A 21,594-nucleotide genomic window follows, 5' to 3' on the forward strand; every position below is an offset into this window, starting at 1 on the left:
TAAATCAAGCAGAGCTGCAAAACTATTACTAATAGCTTCTGCACACTCAAGACAAAACATGTAGGTCTGGATAATGGACAAGTTCCTTTTTCTTCTGGCCAACCCAGTTTAATGAAACTATAAGAATCACAACCAAACTCTGAAAGGCCTCAGAGAAGAACTGTGAAGCAGACTTAACTCAGCCTAGGAAACAATTTCTCTTGCCCATCACCTAAAATCAGTAAGTCAGGGTATTAGATTTAAAGAACTGCATTGTTAAAAATCCAGAACACTCGCCAAGTTAAATTTTACTTAAAAAATCAAGAGACTGGGGCGCCTGGGTGGCTCAGTTAGGCGACTGCCTTCGGCTCAGGTCATGATCCTGGAGTCCCGGGATCGAGTCCCACGTCGGGCTCCCTGCTCGGCAGGGAGTCTGCTTCTCCCTCTGACCTTCTTCCCTCTCATGCTCTGTCTCTCATTCTCTCTCAAATAAATAAATAAAATCCTTAAAAAAAAAAAAAATCAAGAGACTGGTTCAGGATCAGTCTATTCACCTATTTACTCTAACAGTGAGCACCCACTGTGTGTCAGTGTAACCTAGCAGACCAGGTAGCGATTATAGAGAATAACTGCGAGGGGTTTAGGTGTTAAAGAAATCTGTATGAACTATACAGAGGCACTGAAAGAAAACACACAAATGTAAAGTTAACATTATATGTTAAGAACTACAAGCACCAGGATTATTGAACAATCTATAGATTCTATCTATGGTGTAATATCCATCAACTTCTTTCTTACTCTTCCTCCCTTTCCCGGCACTCAATGGTACAGCAGTCAGGAAGACATGAAGAGGCTGTGATCACAAAACCAAATAGCATCCTGAGGAATCTGTCGAGGCTAAGAAACTTCCCAAGCAGGAAGACTGGTTGCATAGTCAGCAAGACTAGGCTAACATTACTGGAAGGAAAATGGGTATTATTTTCAATCAGGCATATGAGTGCACCTTCATGCAAAACACAGTGATACAAGATAATCCTTGACTTCGGGAAGGCTATAATCCAGTTAGGGAAACAAAAAGAACACATGTCAACAAATTCAGCACTATAATCCCAAAATGGAGCTTATTTAGATAACCAAGAAATAAAAAGGAAAGGTCATGGGGTAGAAGTTTTTGAGGAAGTGATATGAAGGGTTGAGTTGAAGTGAACCTAAAATGGTTTAAATAATCGAAAAGTGCATGTCAGGCTGGCAGTAGCAAGAACATGAATGAAGAGGAAAAGCAACAAACAGGTTGCTTTTTCAACTTGAGTCCATTCAATTACCTCAGCAAACGGAAAGATAAAGGGTCAACTGGTATCCTATTTGCTCAGAAAGATCCTCACCCACCCACTTAAAAGAACTAAAAAAAAAAAAAAAAAAAAAAAACCCCTAAATCCTGTAAAGAAAACAGATCAAGATTTGGCAATATTTTCCCTTAACTGTAGTCTCTGACATTAGAAATCTATTTCTTAAGACCCACAGACCTGAACACATACAGGTTATCAATAATAAAAATGTAAAGAGATTTCTCTAAGGATGATTAACAAATTTATTCAGTAGGAGATATGGTGAAAAAGTATCTACCATGCTGATGCAAATAATAATAATAAAAAAAATAACAGAAATTGAGCCCAAGTTCCACTACCAATTTGGCAGCAGTTTCAAAATATAAGTTGCTGTAACTTCTTATCTGCAACCTACCTTACATCAAGGTCACCCCCCTATCACCATCACTGGTGAGAAGCTCTTGTTTTTAACGACCTCAAAATAGCTACTGTAATTTTCTAAAACTAATGATAATATATTACACTTATTTAGCAGTTTGTAGTTTTTCACAGCCACCATATCCACTGGGTCTCAAAACTACCCAGTGAGGTAAAACAGTGATTACCCATCCCTACTTTACAGATAAAATAACTGGAGACCAGGGGTACCTGGGTGGCTCAGTCAGTTAAGCGTCTGCCTTCAGCTCAGGTCTTGTTCCTGAGGTCCTGGGATGGAGCCACACATGGGACTCCGTGCTCAGTGGGGAGTCTGTTTCTCCCTCCGACCCTGGTCATGCTCACTCGCTCTCTCTCTCTCTCAAATGAATAAAAAATCTTAAAAAAAAAAAAAATACGTAACTGGAGACCAAATAGGGTAAATGAATAGTTCAAGGTCACACAGCTACTAACTGGCAGTGTGTGAATTCCCAAGCCATTGTTTGTCTCTTTGCTGGGATGATGTGCTTAAAATAAGATCATAAAATCTTATCTAGATAACATAAATCCAGTAATCGTAAAAGTCAGAATGGAAAGGTAAATATTCAAATTTACTTTGCTAGGTGAAAACACTGATTTTACACTGGCTTAGGATCCCCTTAATTTTTAAAATAATTATTTTAGCTTAGCAGCTTCTGGAACTCTAACTGCCAAAAGTATTCTAAAACTTTTAGAAAGTAAATGAAAAACTAAAAAAAAAAAAAAGCCTGTTCACTCACACAAACTAAACAGTAACCATCAACTCAGCAGACTTAAAAACCACTCAAACTCCTTAAAAAGTGGGAATCGAATAGAAACAATGATAACATTAATTACATTCTACATTAATTACATGGCAATTCTTAAATCCTTATGGATATTGGCACATTCATAGAAAAGCAGATGTGGACAAAGCCCACAAACTCCAACCATGTTAATATGTTCTCTTAAGCGTAAAATAAATGAAATAAAAACTCCCCAATCTCACACAAAGGCACACTAATAAATTAATATTTCTGGGCCTGAAAATGGAGCAGGGTTACTTCAAAAGAAATTTTGTTTACTTTAAAATTCACACTTAGTATTGATCTCTTTGCATAATGAAAAGAAACCTCAATAAAACCATCTGCCAACTGATTGTCTCTAAACCTGATAATGCCATTCCTCAACCTTAACCGCCCCCCCCACTCCCCTCCACCCCGAGTAAATGCGACACACACACACACACACACACACACACACACACACACACACACACAGAGGCCTCACATATAGGCCTCTTGCCTTTTTCCCCAATAACTAGGACCTTTGTTCCAAGCGTCGGTTTTTTGCCCCACTCAATAGCTCTTTCAACTTTCTACCCTATATTTTTTGTTTTGTTTTGTTTTTAGAGAGAAGATCCTCAGCCTCAACTTTCTGGGTCTTTAAAAAATGAAATGCCAAAAATATCTACAGAGACTGGAGAGGAATAGAAAGTTGAACACAGCACTAAAGGGCCTACAAAACGGAGTAAAGCCCGGGGATCGGGTGATTTGGCAGCCCAGGCAAGATCCGGGGAAGGCCGACTAGGAAAGGAGACAGCAGGGGAGCAGTTAGACGTCCACTCAGAACACATTCACTGCGCTATTAAACGTACCCCCGCACCCCTCACACACGAACGTTTACTCACTGACACAGTCCCTCCTTCAATTACCTAACGAAGCAATTAAACTCTACCCACCGCCAGACACGATGCTTAAGCTAACCATCTCCAAAGTAAAACGGCGTTATCAAAAACCAACCAACCTGTCTTAAGGGTTTAGGAGCAGCCTCTTCCGTTCTCTCCTTACCACACAAGGGTAACCAATTCCCTCCCGTCCCCCCAGCGTTCAAATGTGTTAAGTTATTTCCTCCCGATTTGCATGTGTTTTTAAGTCTTTATTAATCTTCTTCCCTGTAGCAAATTAAGGATTCCTGTTATTCTGAGGAAGGAAGCGCCACCAAGGACAGGATTTGGGATTTTCCAACCTTCGTTATTTGAACTCCCCTGTAACTTGTTTCTGAACTAGAAACCCACTCACCATGGAGGAGGATGCAGAAGAGGGGGAACTGAATGGACAAACGATGTAATAGGTTTTATGTAATCCACATATAAATAAATTAATCGCCTGATTCGCTTTGAATGCTAATAAGATTGGAGCGACAATTGGTCTACCTCCCTCCCAAGTCCTGGACCCCCACCCCCGATTTCCATTCTGATCTATTTAGAAGCATGCTCTGCTCTTCTCAGCCAAGTTTCTCGGCCTCTTTTCCAGCCCCCCTGCATGCCCGTCTCTTCGTCATCCTCACTCAGCCTCAACTTCCCACGGCTAAAGAAACTGCCCAGCGCAGACCCCGTCTCCGGCCTCGCCCGCCCACAACCCTCCCCCCTTGGCAGGAAACCCCTTACTGCGGTCTAAAGTCGCTCCGGCCTCTTCCCTCCTCTGACCCTCGCTTCCCACAACTGTTGTCACTCGAGCTGCTCCCTAGTTTCCATTTCCGGGCCGTCCCCGGGCCTGGAGCCTCCTCTCTCCCGGTTTCCGGGCCCCCCATCCCATTTCCGGGGAACCCTTGCCGTCTTCACACCCCCCACCTGCACTTCCGGCCCCCCACTTTCTCGCTTCCTAGACGCCCCCCAAGCTCCAAAGCCCACTTCCGGCCCCCCCGGCCACCACCGGGCTCCCCAAGACCCGCACGCCTTACCCTGGTTCCGTGAAGGGCCCACCTCATCGCGGGGGGCCGGAGGGGGAACCCAGCTAACCCCCCGCTCCCGCCCGGCCCCGGTCTCCCTCGAGCGCCTCGCCCGTCAACCCCCAGCCCGGTCCTTCCGCGGCCCCACCGCCGCCGCCGCCGGGAGCAGGCCGAGCGGGAGCCGAATCGCGGCGATGACACAACCAGGCTTCCTGGGACTTTCTGTTCCAGCTCCTCCCCACCCCCCCCGGCCGCCCCCCCAACCCCTCGGCACAACCCCCTCCCCCAAGCCTGGCCCGGCCGCTCAGAACTGCGCCCCAATTACCTAGTTAGGCCCCAAAGTCTCCGGTCCGGACTCGGTGGCGCGGCAGTAACTTCCACTCGCTCCCCCCCCCCCCCCCCGGCGGCGGCGGCGGCGGCTCCTCGGGTCCCTTCAATTATCAGCTGAGCCGCAGCACCACGACCGGCGTGCGCCTCCGCCCGCGCCGCCTCCCTCCCCGCCCGTTCCAACACCCTCCGGGAACTATTTTGCCCGCCGGCTCGGGCTGACGAGCTCGTCCGCGGGAAAGGCCCCGCTGCCTACTCGCGGCCCATCACATCGCCCCTCCCTCCCCCACCGCCCCGAGCGACTCTCTCCCAGCGGCCTGAGATCTCCTCCCGATCGAGGGACCAGGAAGGGGAATGTGAGGCTGTGCTTGGTATCCCTCCGCCGGGGTCACCCCCTCCCCTCCATGGTAGCAGGAACTAATTCCCTTTCGGGTCACCGGGGCCTGAGGGTTGAAATTTCACGGACCAGAGTTCCCTCTGACTCTTGGGAGAGAGGTCGATCACCCCAAGGCAGAAACCCCCTGCTAGCCCAAAAGCGGGGTTGATTGAAACTAGGGCTTTGGCCCCATGACCCCAATCAAGCCCCGCCCCTTCCTGGTTGTCTTAGCGACGGCGGTGGCGTCCCAAGATGGCGTCGTGGCTGCCAGAGACTCTGTTCGAAATTGTAGGACAAGGCCCAGCGCCGAGCAAAGACTATTACCAGTTATTGGTCACCCGGTCCCAGGCAAGTGCGAGGCGCGGTTTACCCTCTCTAACTCCCTGCCGCCCCGGTGGAGCGCGGAACGCGAGCCGCGCTAGGCCGAGAGCGACTGTGGCCCGCCGGAAACGTCCGGTCCCACCTCCGAGCCGGGAGATTTCCCTCGTCACCTCGGCCACCTCGGCCTCCTCGGCCGGCTCCTCGGTGGCCTGCGTGTCTTTTTCCAACCCCAGCCCGGCTCGTCCCTGGCGAGCTTTCTTTGCCTTCCCACATCGCCGCCCGCTCCCTTCCTGCCACCCGGGGTTCCTACCCGCAGAGTTCTCTCCGCGCGAAGAGAAAAACAGGCGTCCCTGGCTTGCGTGCAGCCTCACCTCAGCGTGGGAAGGAGAGAAAGAAAGACTCAGCCAAGTGTCCCAAGGAGGAGTCGGCAGGGGAGGGGAGAAAGGGACGATCTCTTTTCCAGGGTAGGAGTTAATCATGGGGGGTTTTTAAAATCTCATTGTGGTCTTTATGCGTACCACGACCACATCAAAACTTCCTTATTTCTAGTAAGAATTCATTGTTGAGAGCTTTCCCCTTACCTTCTTGGAGCCCCTTCTATCCCATTGGAAGTGTGCGGGGGGTGGTACAAAAATGTTTCAGCTGCTCTGCGCGTCAGCCCCACCCATAATGACATCTGCTCCACAACAATAAGACCGAGGATTATGTTATCGCTGGAGTAAAGTAACCATCAGCCTATTTTTATGACTACTTTAGCTATTTAAGGTGGGCTTTTTGGATGATTTATTGTGTTCATGAAATGATCAAGTTGAACTGGGCCTCCACTCGGAATACGTTTTCTGATTCCTGGCTGAGCTTAAGCCTGTCACTGAGATAAAGCACCTTGTTCTTTAATAGATGGTATTTCTATAAAATGAAATTTAGAACTTTGTATATATTTGTTTTGGTGTAGATATTGAACATTGCATCAATTTTCCCGTGAGCCCTTAGGTAGGCAGAGAATGCTTTTTTTTCATCTTCAAAAGCATCTTTTAAAAATAATATATATTTTATTTTTTTAAACCTGAGATTTATAAATATTGCAAGTATATCAATAATAAAACATGACAGATAGCCTGTCATACTTAAATATTTAATTGAACATTTTTGGGAGGGGAGTTTTTACACATTAATTGGAATTTCTTAAACGCTAAAATTCATTTTTTGTACATTTTTAGGACCATTTTCCATTTGTCTTAAGATGTATGATCCTAACAATTTTTCACATTCTAACATTAATGATTGAAAGCAGTAACATCTTACCATATTCATACTTCGTTTTCTATTTTCATCTACCTCACCTAAGTTAAAATGTTCTAAGTTTACAGTTTTTTTCCATAATTTGTCTTTTAAAAAAATTTTTTTTTGAGGATTTCTTTTTCTTGAAGGTCCGGTATTACAAGTGTACTGTCATGTGTACTATCATGTCCTGAGCTTCAACAAATGAATACTTGTTTACCTTTTTATTTTAGTAAATTAACCATAAGAGTGCTCCTGGCATTAGTTTTCCCCAAGAATGCTTCTGTTGTTGATGTTCAGACTTTGCTCTGTGGTCTAACTTGGGCACACGCCTTCTTCTAACTACTGTGTTTTATGAAGTTCCCCCTCCCCCACCCAAGGATTCTTAAAGCTTTCTCTCCTCTTTTCTTTTTCATTTTCTTTTCTTTTTCTTTCTTTCTTTCTTCCTTTCGCAGATCAAAAACTGGCTTTCATTTCAGGCCCTATTCTTCATGTCAATTGGTTCTATATAAAATCCCTTTCAGGCTGATTCATTTTCTTTTTTAAGCAGACAGACTATATCCACTACAGTTCTCAAATCTGATTAATTCACTCTCTTTTTAAAGTAAAATTTGTTGTAAAAAATAGTAAGCCAAAAAAACAGTCTTTTCAGTCAACCGACTTGAGAATATGCTATTTTCTGACCACAAGATAATTTTTCTAAGGCTCAGCACAGGAAACCAAACATCCACTAAAAGGTGGTCTGACATAAATAAGTACTGAAAGACTAGAATTAAAATGAGTTTTATAAGATGGACTTTTTCTGGAGTGACTTTCTAAAATTTTTCCTCTTTCTTTCTTCCTTTATTTCCAAAAATCTTGTATATTATTCGAAATATGCCCCAGATTTAGATGGATCTTTCTGTCCCTCTGATTCTTTTTTATTCTTTTTCACTGCTTTTATTTTTATTGACTTTAAATTCAAATAACTAAACATTTGACATGGATATGAAGGCAGATATCTCTCTCATTAGGGTCATACCACCGTTCTTATAGCCCAGAATATAAATGTTGTACATAAATATTTTCTTTGCCTTCTTGCTTATACAGTAACATTAAATACATATTTCTATGCTTATAGAGGCATTCCCAATTAACAACTCAATGCCATGATTTTTTTTTTCCCCAAAAAGGCGCTTACAGAATATAGTTTGCGGTCAATATAGTTTCCACATTTGATCTTTATAATGATCTGAAGACTTAGAAAAATCACTGCACTGCTTTCTAAATCAAAGATTTACCCAATTATATTCACTCTAGTTTTAGTAGTATATATATTTTCTTATATTGGATTCTAATTCTTTGAAAACTACTAGATTCATAGTAAGTTAGAGCTGGAAAGAACCTTGAATATTATTTAGGCAAGGGATACTCCACACTTTGCTTCTAAGAAAATCTTAAATTGTGTTCCTAAGTGAAGATCCTTTCCTTAATTTAATCAGCAAGTTGGCATTTACTATGGAGATGCAAAATATAAGATTTCTGCCTTCAAAGAATTCATCTTTCCTTCCACAAATATGTACCAAGCAACTTTTATGTGCCAGGTACTGTCCTGGATGCTGGGGAAACATCAGTGAACCAAACAAAATCCCTCCTCTTGTGGAGCATATAATCTAGGTGAGAGAATATGGTTAGTGATTTGATTCATATAAACACTGAAATGGCTTTTTAAGAACAAAGGAAGTTCATCACCTTGTTAATGAATAGGACAGATGATTTAAAATCTGAGTCCAGGGCGCCTGGATGGCTCAGATGGTTAAGCGTCTGCCTTTGGCTCAGGTCATGATCCCAGGGTCCTGGGATCGAGCCCCACATCAGGCTCCTGGCTCAGTGGGGAGCCTGCTTCTCCCTCTCCTCTGCCTCTCTCCCTGCTCATGCTTTCTCTCTCTCTCTCTCTCTGTATCTCTGTGTCTCAAATGAATAAATAAAATCTTTAAAAAAAATAAAATAAAATAAAATAAAAAATAAAATCTGAGTCCAGAGGAAGCAAAAATCACTTTAGAGTAGGAGGCTTGGGACGGTACCATTATCAGTCTTTTACTGTTGAAATTTTGTCATCTTCATTCTCTTGAAGTGGAAGTATTGCTTAAGATGGTCACCTATGGTGACTTAAGCTTAATGTGACAAATACTGGAAAACTGCTAGAAACAGTAACTGTATGCTAAATAGATGAGAATTGGCAGATTCTTGCGCCTGTGTTAAGCAGTTGTCCGAAGAGCATCTATATGTGATAGTCACTCCAGGGAATGAAAGGAGGAAGAATGAGTGATAGATTACCTTAATTTGCCTATTTTACTTAAGTCTACTAAAAACTCCAAAAAGATACCTAAAGCTAATGTCATCTGAAAAAAAAAATTCCAAAAGCTCACTCCTCAAAAGTAAATATTTTTAACGTACGTTAGAGCTGTAGCGCTGACAGACAGAAAACACATGAGGTTCCATGCCAGCCTATGACAGGAAACTGTCCTCTCCAAAGACTTCTGAAAAAGGAATTAAAACTAGATTTAGTGGCTGATGTTTAGACTTTGCAACGAAGAATCAGGCCGGTACTGTTTCAAACTGCACAGCAATTTTAAAGATTTAAGATTCAAGCACAGCCTAATAAAAATGTTAATACACGCACCTTTGATCCTGCAAATCCATTTCTAGGATTTTAAATGCAAAAATGCTTTCACCTATGTACTAGGATATGTGAGCAAGAAGTTCACCAGAGTGAAATAATTGTAAAAATATTTTTCCATTAGTGGAAATCTGGTTAAATTGAATCATTCATACCAGAGAATGCTATACAACCTTTTAACAATATGATGGATCTCTTTAGTTAACCAGATCTTAAGCAAGAAAAGTAAGTTGCTGAGTTAAACATTACTATGATCCCGCTTGAAAAAAGGACCACCGCAATAGTTTTATTTTGTTTTAAATAAATGTTAATGAAATTTAAATAAATGTTAGAGGAAACAGTTGAAGCGCTTCACTCCAAGGGATGGAATTTTGATTGCTTTCACTTTCTGCATTACATATTTTTGAAAGATCTGAGTTTTTCTACAATGAACATTTACTTTTATAATCTGAGAAAAGCAATAAAAATTGAAAATGAAAATGTGAGTGGATAGCACATTCTCTGAGAAATTGTCCTGCTCAATACTTGAACTTGCATCTGTTCCACCGGTACCATCTCTGAGCCACCTCCCACGTTACATGATGGGCAGCATTAGTAACTGTGTCACCAGAGTCTACTGACTGGGGGAGGGAGTGGTTCTAATTCAACAAATTTAGAGGGTACAAGTGGGCTGATGGTTACTTAGGAAATTTTAATGTCTAGAAACTCCTGATTTTACGTGTTTTTGCTTTTTAGTTTTTAATGTCGGTAATAATTACTTTTGAGAAAGTAAAGGATTATCTTCTCTTGCTTTGTTGGGGGTGAGATAGTAGTAATGAACTATTAAAGAACAGAATTCTCAAGTAAATTAAAATTATATTAACTAGACACCAGGTTGCACACTCTGGAAGGAGGATGGGGTGCAGTCAAATTGATATGATGGTATTTCTCCAGGGGACCCAGGAACTCCTAAATCATCCTCTGCTCTAGCCCCGCTCCCTGCATAAGGTCCCCAAGAGTAACATACATGGAGAAGATAAAGCAAAGGAGAATAAAACATACATTCCTTTTTTGTTTCCGGTTACTCTTTCCTTGTCGCTAAGGGAATGTCTCCCACTGATAGACTGAATATGTCTGCAGATGTCAAGCTATTTCACCCATTCAGCCACAGCCAGAATGTTGCTACACAGAGCGACTGCTGCTCCTTTTAAAGTCCAAAATTCAGTGGAATGCTTGCATTTGCTTATCTTCCTCTTCCCTGTTACTTCGATGGACTTCTCCTCCTCTTTTAGGGGGCTGGCTCTTTTGTCTCCCTAAGTCCCTCATTTTTCCCTCTGCTGTGAAATAGAGGCTTTTCCTTTCCTCACTCTTAGAACTTTCAGCCCAGCCCTGCTCGAGGCCCTCCTCACGAGTGTTTTGGTTTTCCCCTCCTGCTCTTTCCGACAGTAGCACCTGCCGTGAACACCCTTCCCTGCCCTACAGGTTTGGCCAGGTGTTCATGCCTACTGCATTATCCTTCTAGTCCTCAGATCTGACACACTTCAGAAAAATGATTCCCAACCTGTGACACTCCAGGATGTACCCAATTCCAGCTGTGAAATTGCTTTGGATCAGAAATTTAAATTCCTTTTAGTTTTTCAAAGTGACATGTGCAGTTTTTGGGAGAGAGGGATAAAATAATACAAATAAGGGTTAAATTCTTAAAAATGACAATATTCAGTGCTCTACCATATTATAACCCAGTTGTCAAGTGGCTCCTAAACCCTCATTTCAAAATTACGTGACAGCCTGACAGAGCTCCAGTATCTTCTTTTCTCAGGTAAATCGTTCATTCAGCATCTGTGAGCACCTACTCAATCTGGGCAGTTAATTTGGTCTCACCCTACATTGACACATATTTGTCTCCTAATTATATGGGGCAGTAGAGCACTTAATTGGGAGTCACTGAGTCATGGATTCTTTTATTCCTCCTGCTCATCTGTAAGCTCTTGACCTGGGGCAAGGCACTCAATTTGTCTGGGCCCCAGTTGTCTCATCAACATTATAAGGTTACTACTCCAAGAGATCACAAAGGTTTATTCCATTTCTAAAATGCTATTTTGCATGTAAGTAGTGTTTCATCCCGGAAAAAGTACTAGATTTTTTTTTTTTTTATAGATTTGCATTGAAGATTCTGTATTAGTAGCTATGTGACCTATATAAGTCTTTAGCTGCCTGAGGTTCCATTTCTTCATCCATAAAATGAACAATTCAACTCTTGGCTATTTCACAGATATGGTAAGAACAGATACATATAAAAAGCACTCCAGGCCAGTGTTTCTCAAAGAGGGCTTGTATGATCAAATAAGATTGGAAAATCCTGGGTTAAACACAATCTATTTTCTTTTCTTCTCTGGAATTTGTCAGAGCCTTTAAAATCCTGCTGTCCACCATGAATCTCCCAAGAGGAGACTGTACCATGGAGCTTTTCCTATAGGCTTGTGACTGTGGAACCCTTTTATCTCTGAGCACCTCATGAGCTGAGGTTTTGGGGAATGCTAACTGGAAAATACCCAGCAGTGTGCCTGGTACAAGAGCAGCAAATACTGAAGAGTTTAAATATTTACATTGTATTGTCTTCTTCCAATGCCAAATCAGCCATATTTCACCCTTTTTTTATTTAAGATTTTATTTATTTATTTGAGAGAGAAAGAAAATGCGAGCAGGGGGAGGGGCAGAGGGAGAAGTAGGCTCCCCCCTGAGCAATGACCCCTGATGTGGGACCCGATCCCAGGATCCTGGGATCATGACCCGGGCTGAAGGCAGACACTTTACTGACTGAGCCACCCAGACACCCCTAAATTTCACCTTTTACATGAAAATGATTATAGAAACTCTTGACTCCTATTTTATTTTATTTTTGTTTGTTTGTTTTTACACTTAGCTTGTATTTCCACAAAAATACCTATTCGTGTTTTGATTGGGATTGCAATGAATATATAACTCCATTTATGGTGAATTAACATCTTTACACTATCAAGTTTCCAATCCAAAAATACAGTATATCCTTCTTTTTAGAAGTTTTTTTTTTTTTTTTTTAAGTATTCCTTAATTTTGGTTAGGGATTTCTTATAGAAATCTTACATATATTTTGTTAGATTTCTAGGTGTTTGATTAAAGTTATATTGCTTCTTAAAATTGTATTTTCTATTTGTAGCTACTAATAAAAACGATTTTTGCTTCTAGTAAATGTCCTTTTATTTGGTGATCTTACCAAGCCACTTACTAATTTTAATAATTCATATTTTTTTAGATTTTCTGGCACATTCATGTCCTCTGTGAATAGTGACATATTTCTTCCTTTCTAATCCTCATATCTTATTTGTCCTTGCCTTATGACATTGGCTAAGACTTCCACTAAAATGTTGAAGAAAGAAGATGACACCAGGCATTCTTGTCTTATGGGAAGGCTTTCAGTATTTTGCCATAGAGTATGATGTGTGCTGTAGGTTTTTTCACATCAAGTTTAAGGTATTTCCTTTTTTTTTTTTAAAGATTTTATTTAGTTATTTGAGAGAGAGAGAATGAGAGACAGAGAGCACGAGAGGGAAGAGGGTCAGAGGGAGAAGCAGACTCCCCGCTGAGCAGGGAGCCCGATATGGGACTCGATCCCTGGACTCCAGGATCATGACCTGAGCCGAAGGCAGTCGCTTAACCAACTGAGCCACCCAGGTGCCCTAAGGTATTTCCTTTTATTCAAGGTTGCAGAAAGTTTCTATTCTGAATGGATAATGAATTTTATTTTTTAAAAAAATTAAAAAAAAAACAAAAAGGTTTAGCTATATACTAAAATTCAAGGTTGCTGTTTTTCTTTAAATTATTATTTTTTTTAAGATTTTATTTATTTATCTGAGAGAGCAAGAAAGAGAGAGAGCACATGAGAGAGGGGAGGATCAGAGGGAGAAGGAGACTCCCCGCTGAGCAGGGAGCCCGATGCGGGACTCAATCCTGGGACTCCAGGATCATGACTCGAGCCAAAGGCAGTCGCTTAACCAACTGAGTCACCCAGACACCCTAAATTATTATTGAGGTTATTATAAACTGAGCACTTCCTGGCTCCAGGACCACCACACTCAGCATTCCTTAAAGAACACCCATCATTTTCTCATGCTGTCCCTGTGAATTTGGCCCCAGTCATGTGAGTCAATTCCTGTCAGACCCCCACATCCAAATTCTCCCCCTCCTTTGAGTCTCATCTAAAATGCCTGCTTAAGGAGCAACTGGGTGGCTCATCAGTTAAGCATCTGACTCTTAATTTTCCTCCAAATCATGATCTCAGGGTTGTGAGATCGATCCCCATGTCCAGCCCTGCGCTGTGCATGGAGCCTGCTTAAGATTTTCTCTCTCTTCCTCTGCCCCTCCTTTCCCAGCCTCTCCAATAAAAATAAATAAATAAAAAATAAAATGCCCACTTAACATTTGAAATCAGTGGGGAAATGAAGAACCATTGAATAATTATTGTAACAACTGGCTATCAAAAAAGCCACAAAATAGAAAAAAATAACTAAATCCCTATCTTATACTATTAAAAATATTTTATATGGATTGAAGAAGTAAATGTTATACACACAAATATACACTAGGAAAGTACCATAAGAAAATGAGGGAGAATATTATTTGAGCCTGGAAGTAGAGTCTACACAAAACTCAAATCTGGAAGCCATAAAGGAAAAGAATGGCAGATCAAGTACATTTAAAATAAAGTTTTGGGATGCCCGAGTGGCTCAGTCAGTTAAGCGTCTGCCTTTGGCTCAGGTCATAATCCCAGACTTCTGGGATCAAGTCCCACTTCGGGCTCCTTGCTCACCAGGGAGCCTGCTTCTCCCTCTGCCTGCCACTCCCCCTGCTTGTGCACTCTCTCTCTCTGACAAATAAATAAGTAGAATCTTTTTTTTAAAAGATTTTATTTATTTATACATGAGAAACAGAGAGAGAGAGAGAGAGAGAGAGAGAAGCAGAGGGAGAAGCAGGCTCCCAAGGAGCAGGGAGCCCGATGCAGGACTTGATCCCAGGACCCTGGGATCATGACCTGAGCCGAAGGCAGATGCTTAACCATCTGAGCCACCCAGGTGCCCAAGTAAAATCTTTTTTTAAAAATAAAGTTTTGTGGGTGCCTGGTTGGCTTACTCAGTAGAGCATGTGACTCTTGATCTTGGGGTTGTAAGTTTGAGGTCCCATGTTGGGTATAGAGATTACTTAAGCATAAAATCTTTAAAAACTAAATAAATAAAAAATAAAGTTTGTTTCATGAATGATACTTAAAATTAATAAATTTCCTGGGAGAAAATGTTGGCTAATATTTTGCAGGCAAAGAGATAATATACTCAGTACCTAAAGATTATTAATTGTATAAATTTGACAAAATTCAACTTTCATTTATGATAAAAATTCTCAGCAAAGCAATATAGAGGAAACATACCTCAACATAATAAAGTCCACATGCTGTATTACAAGCCCGCAGTTAACATATACTCAGTGGTAATAACTGAAAGTTTTTCTTCTAAAATCACAAATGAGACAAGGATGCCCACTCACTAGTTTTATTCAACATAGTATTGAAAATCCTAGCCAGAGCAATTAGGCAAGAAAAAGAAATAAAAAGTATCCAAATTGTAAAGGAACAAATGAAACTATCACTATTTGCAAGCGACATTTTCTAGAAAACTCTAAAGATTCCATCAGAAAACTGTTAGAACTAGGAAAAGAATTCAGAAAATTCACAGGATACAAAAATCAATACACAAAAACCCATTGCATTTCTGTACACTGATAATGAACTATCAGAAAAAGAAATTAAGAAAACAATTCCATTTATAATTACATCAGAAAGATTTAAAGTACCAATAAATAAATTTAACCAAGGAGGTGAAAGGCCTGTACATTGAAAACTACAAGACATTAGTGAAAGAAATTGAAGAAGACACAAATAAATGGAAAGATATTCCATATTCATGGATTGGAAGAATTAATACTCTTAAAATATACATATTACCCAAAGCAATATACATATTCAGTGCAATCCCTATCGAAATTCTAATGGGATTTTTTGCAGAAATAGAACAAACAGTCCTAAAATTTGTATGAATTCATAAAAGACCTTGAATAGCCAAACCAATCTTGATTTAGAAAAACAAAGCTGGAAGTGTCATGCTCCCTGATTTCAAACTGTATTGCAAAGCTATAGTAACTAAAACAGTGTGGTATTGGCACAAAAATAGGCAGATCAATGGATCAGAATAGAGAGCCCAGAAATAAACCCACACATGTATGGTCATTTAATTTATGACAAAGGAGACAAGAGTATACACTGGGGAAAGGACAGTTTCTTCAATAAATGATGTTAGGAAAACTACTCACCTGCAAAAGAAAGAAAATAGACCACTCTCTTATACCATACACAAACTCAAAATGGACTAAAGACAAATGTAAGACCTGAAACCATAAAAGTCCTGAGAGAAAACAGAGGCAGTAAGCTTCTTGACATAAGTCTTGGTGATAATTTTTTTCAATCTGACACCCAAAGCAAAAGCAAAAATGTAAACAAGTGGGACTACATCAAACTTAAAAGCTTCAACGTAGCAAAGGAAGCCATCAACAAAATGAAAGAGAAACGTATTGAATGAGAGAAGACATTTGCAAATGATATATCTGATAAGGGACTAATATCCACAATATATAAAGAACTCATACAACTCAATAGCAAAAAACAAAAACAAATCTAATTTTTCAATGGGCAGAAGATATGGACAGACATTTTTCCAAGGAAGACATACCAGTGGCCAAAAGGTACACAAAAAATGCTCTACATTTAATCATTAGGGAAATACAAATCAAAACAACAATGAAATACTGCCTCATACCTGTCTGAATGGAAAGACAAATAAGTGTTGCTGAGGATGTGGAGAAAAGGAAGCGCTTGTGTGCTGTTGGTGAGAAACAGTATGGAGATTCTTCAAAAAATTAGAAATAGAACTACCATATGATCTAGCAATTTGACTTCTGGGTATTTATCCAAGGAAAAGAAAAATACTAATTCAAAAGACATATGCACCTCATGTTCATTGCAGCATTATTTATAATAGCCAAGATATGGAAACAACTTAAGTGTCCACCATTGGACAAATGGACAAAGATGTTGTAGTACACACACACATGCACACACACACGTACACACACACAAACCCCAGAATATTATTCAGCCATAAAAAAGAAATCTTGCTACTTGCAACAACATAGATGGACCCAGAGGGTATTATGCTAAATGAAATAAGGCAGACAGAGAAAGACAAATACCATATGATCTCTCTTATATGTGAAATTTAATATATATATATATATATATATATATACACAAAATAGACCACTCTCTTATACCATACACAAACTCATATATATATATATATATATATATATATACACACACACCAAGCTCACAGATAGAACAGATTGGTAGTTGCCAGAGGCAGGGGGTTGGGATTGGGAGAAATAGGTGGTTTTTTTTTTTTTAGTTTAAATAAATCGATTTTTTTTTAAGTAAATAACTATGCTAGTATTCTAACATCTACATAATATTTAGAATTTCTAGGGGCACCCAGGTGGCTCAGTCGGTTGGGCATCTGCCTTTTCAGCTCAGGTCATGATATCAGGGTCCTGAGATTGAGTCCCGTGTCAGGCTCCTCCCTAGCAGGGGAGTCTGCTTCTCCCTGTGCTCATCTTCCCAACTCATGCTCTCTCTCTCAAAAATAAAATCTTAAAAATATATGTTTAGAAGTTCTAAATGGCTTATAGAATTATTTAGGGATTTGGAGAGATTGGTTGACAGTCTTCACTTTCAAAAATCTTCACTGTGGGGGCGCCTGGGTGGCTCAGTTAAGCATCTGCCTTTGGCTCAGGTCATGATCCCAGGGTCCTGGGATGGAACCCCGTGTCAGGCTCCCTGCTCAGTGGGGAGTGTTTCTCCTCCCTCTGCCCCTCCCCCTGGCTGTGCTCTCTCTCCCTCTCTTTCTCAAATAAATAAAATCTTTAAAAAGAAAAATCTTCACTGTGGGGTTAAGGTATGATTTAGCATTGAAATAGACCTGATTACTTCAGTAAAAAATCAGTTTGTTGTTGTTTTCTGTTTTGGTCTCAATGAACAGTTATTCACCTAAGAACCATCTTAAAATCCACAGTCAATCAAATAGAATTTGCTTGATCCCTCTAAAGCCACCTCTTAATAACAAACCTAATCATTATAGTAATATTCAACATTATTGAGTGCTTGTAACCGGTGAGGCATTTAATCCTTGCAACAAGCTTATAAAATGGGTACCATTGTTATATACATGAGAAACTGGGATTTAGAGAGTTTAAGTAAATTGCCTGGGATCTGTACATTATGGTTAAGCATTTTGGCCGGCCTTACTTACTCTATCTGGGCTTTTTCCAAACGCTACCGCTATATCTCAGCTTTGTTTCCATTTTAAAAAAAGAAAAAAAAATTCAATGAAAACAATGAATGACTCAGAATGATTCAGAGATTAATATGCAATAAATTACTCTTGAAGTACTTTCTCTTCAAGTTGCCACCTTAAAAAAAAAAAAATCACATCCTTGACCCTACATCCCTTTCTGCTCTTACTCTTTTCCTTCACAAAGTACTCACTGCTTCCATGGCCCTTTCTCTCACTCATTCCTTAAGATAACTCTTACCTCCCTCTTACTCCTGTTATGTTACTTAATAACTCTATAATTGCCAAATCTAAAGGATATCTTTCGACTGTAGCATACTTGACATTTCATGCTGTTGATCAGCCTTTTCTTGAAATGCTTCCCTTCTTTATAGCCCATGGATTCTTATTTCCAGGTTCTTCTGGGTTTATGGCAACTCAATGCTGCTTTCCTAAAAAGATTAGGACACAGATATGTGCAGACGGAAGACCATGTAAAGACAGAGAAAAGGTAGCCATTTACAAGCCATGGAGAAAGGATTCAGAAGAAGCCAACCTGCCAGCACCTTGACTTCTATGTTACAGAACTATGAGAAAATAGATTTATGTTTAAGCCATCCAGTCTGTGGTACTGTGTTAGAACAACTCTAGCAGAATAATACAATTTCTAAAGTTAAAGGATGACCTGAATTAAAGCTTTAAAAAAAAAAAAACTTGGACAGATACGTGAATACTCCTGAAGAGAAAAGCCTTGTCAGACTCATTCTTTATGACCTTGAAAGGGGGATTTGGGAGACTTGATGCAGTCTATTTTGACTTTTAACATGTTTAAAATTATATTCTATAGAAAACACTCACCCATGTATTAGGGAATCAGGTTGCAACCATCCTATAAAGGCTCACTGGACAGAGGACCAAACTCAGAGCATGGTTATGAAAATACATGCTAACTTGGGAGAATGGGGTTTGAGGACAAAGTGGCCAGTAATCTAGGAAAAAAAAAGAAGAAACATAGCCATTAAATTTGTTTTAAAACCCATTTGCTAAAATGGTGTCGATTTTAGGGAATAGGATTGGCATTATTAATGTAGAATCCTTACTAATGTGGACAAATGGTAAGAAAGTCACAGAATTTTGATTAAGAGTGTCAGGTACTTGGGGCAGAGCAATAATTACTAAAAGGGAGTCTTTCTCTGTAATCTTCCTCAGTCTGGCTGATAGGTATTTTAGGAGTGATTATCAAGCAATGAAACAAGAATATAGCCTTGCAAGGAGTGGAGGCACCATAATGGGAGACAGGAATAGAAGTACAGACATCAGGAACCATAAGGTCATCTTCCAGTTATGCCTACAACTAGCCAGTCCCTGGGCCCCATTTTTAAGCTCTAGATTCTAGACCAAAGAATGTAGAGTTTAGTGATGCCTGGGTGGCTCAGTTGGTTACGCGTCTGCCTTTGGCTCAGGGTCCTGATCCTGGGGTCTTGGGATCGAGTCTCACATTGGGCTCCTTGCTCGGCAGGGGGCCTGTTTCTCCCTCTGCCTGCCACTGCCCTTGCTTATGCTTGCTCGCTTGCTCTCTCCTTGACAAATAAATAGAATACTAAAAAAAGAAAAAAAGAATGTAGAGTTTAGGGGCAGCTGGGTGGCTCAGTCAGTTAAGGGTGTACCACCTTCAATTCAGGTCTTGATCTCAGGGTCCTGGGATTGAGCCCCATATCGGGCTCCCTGCTCAGCAGGGAGCCTGCTTCTCCCTCTCCCTTTGCCTGCAGCTCCCCTGCTTGTGCTCTCTCTCTGTCAAATAAATAAAATCTTAAAAAAATAATAATGTAGAGTTTAGTAATAAAGAGAAAAATAATTAGGAAATAAGATCTATGAGTATAGGTTAAATAATTATGATTATTTAATTAAATAAGGGAGGCTTGGGTTATTTAATACTTTTTTTTTTAAGAATGATTTCACCATAATTGATGATAATCAGCTAGTCTCCATTTACACAGCAGGGATCAAAACAAGAGGAAATGAGTGCCCACTGCAGTGTGTGGGATTTAGGTTTAAACACAACGGGATGAAGGACTACAAAAGGTTATGGAATTTCCTACTTGGGAGATCTTTTTGAAATAGTCTTGCAAGTGTCAGGTCGCCTGGGTGCCTCAGTCGGTGAAGCATCTGCCTTCAGCTCAGGTCATGATCTCAGGGTCCTGGGATCAAGCCTTGCATCGGGCTCCCTGCTCAGTGGGGAGCCTGCTTCTCCCTCTCCCTCTGCTCCTCCCACCCACTCGTGCTCTCTCGCTCTCGCTCTCGGTCTCCCTCAAATAAATAAGATCTTTAAAAAACAATAGTTTGCAAGTGTCAAGGCAAATTAGTAAGATAAATAGCCTCATGGAAAAATGGGCAAAGAACATGAAGAAAGAGTTACCTAACGGGATGCCTGCGTGGCTCAGTTGGTTAAGCATCCGACTTGATTTCAGCTCATGTCATGATCTCAGGGTTGTGAGATCCAGGCCCAGGTCAGACTGCAAGCTGGACATGAAGTCTGCTTAAGATTCTCTCCTCTCCCTCTGTGCCTCCCAACCACCCCCCGCCTTGTGCACGGTCTCTCTGTCTAAAAAATAAATTAATAAAAAGATGAAAAGATGCTTACTCTTACTAGTGATCAAGGAAATACAATTGAAAACCACAGATAGAAATTTTTCTACTGGCAAAAAATTGAAACTATCCAGATCGGCAAGGCTCTGAAAAGGCTTCTTTCAGTGTTTGCTGCACACCTAGTCCTGGACCATGCCAACAATGCAAAGATGAGTTCCCCTTCCTCAGGAAGTGTGCAGTCTAATGGGGAGACAGACAGACAGACTATAGCAAGGTCACATACAGCAGAGATCCAAGCTGTCTGGTTAGAGCATTGGAGGGAATTCTGAGCTGGCAGCATGTCAGGGAAGATTCACAAAGACTAGAACAGAACAGAAAACAGAGACCAAAACAGAATAACTAGGGGCAGTCCTTTGGGCCTAAGGTACGTGAGGGCAGAGCTCATTCCAGGGGCAAGTCCTAAGTATTGGACAATTGCAAAATGTGAAGCTGGGTGCTGGGCCCACTGAGGAGCAGCCAGGGAACAGATCAGGAAGTCCCTGGTAAATCAAGCATGAAGACTTGATACAGCCAGGGGTGCCTGGCTGGCTCAGTTGGTAGAGCATACGACTCTTGATCTGGGGGTCATGAGTTCAGGTCCCACAGAGTTTGCTTTAAAAAATAAAATATTAAAAAAAAGAAGAAGAAAGAAAAAAGACTCAATAGAACCAGTCAGTGGTTTTCACATACCCTTTGGTTTTGCAAATAAATGTACCTCTGAGGTTCTGCAGGTGTTTTATTCAAATATCCTTTTTCGGAATATTTTTCACTAACTTAAAGCTTGTTATGCAAAAGAAATACGTACACCCTTAGATGTTTTATGTACCAGATATTAAAGCCTTAACTTGTGCTCCCATAATCTGGATGAACTAGATCTAGAAGATCTCCAGGCAGATGCAGGAGAGCATCTGTCATCACTGTGAACACAGGAGAATTTCTTACAAATGTGTCATTGTTTCAGAAGGCTGAGCTCTGACCAACCCACTTTGGGTTCGTGCCTGTACAAGGCAGGTATAATCAGAGCGGAGAGGGAGCCTGAGAATTAGGAGAAGCTCAGACATACCAGCTCAGCACAGAATCTTGGAACTGAGAGTT

General features: G+C 40.8%; 2 protein-coding genes across 21 annotated transcripts in view; one reads left to right on the forward strand and one right to left on the reverse strand.

Moving 5' to 3' along the window:
- The window catches only part of TRIP12 (thyroid hormone receptor interactor 12), a 138,556-nt gene extending 132,735 nt beyond the window's left edge, over positions 1-5,821 (reverse strand). For 8 of the 20 annotated variants that reach the window (XM_027589305.2, XM_027589306.2, XM_027589310.2 and 5 more), the window contains exon 1: positions 4,792-4,907. The gene's annotated coding sequence lies outside the window, so the exon portion shown is untranslated. Of the gene's footprint in view, positions 1-4,185; positions 4,321-4,478; positions 4,638-4,791; positions 4,913-5,800 lie in introns of those variants that run through there. The other 12 variants (XM_027589301.2, XM_027589299.2, XM_027589295.2 and 9 more) reach the window with 5 other exon arrangements.
- The window catches only part of FBXO36 (F-box protein 36), an 85,552-nt gene continuing 69,187 nt past the window's right edge, over positions 5,230-21,594 (forward strand). Inside the window, exon 1 of the mRNA XM_027589318.2 lies at positions 5,230-5,517. Within this exon, the coding sequence (XP_027445119.1) occupies positions 5,422-5,517 (96 nt within the window). The 5' untranslated portion in view covers positions 5,230-5,421. The remainder of the gene's footprint in view (positions 5,518-21,594) is intronic.

Source organism: Zalophus californianus, chromosome 3 (assembly GCF_009762305.2).
Source record: "Zalophus californianus isolate mZalCal1 chromosome 3, mZalCal1.pri.v2, whole genome shotgun sequence".
Lineage (NCBI taxonomy): Eukaryota > Metazoa > Chordata > Mammalia > Carnivora > Otariidae > Zalophus > Zalophus californianus.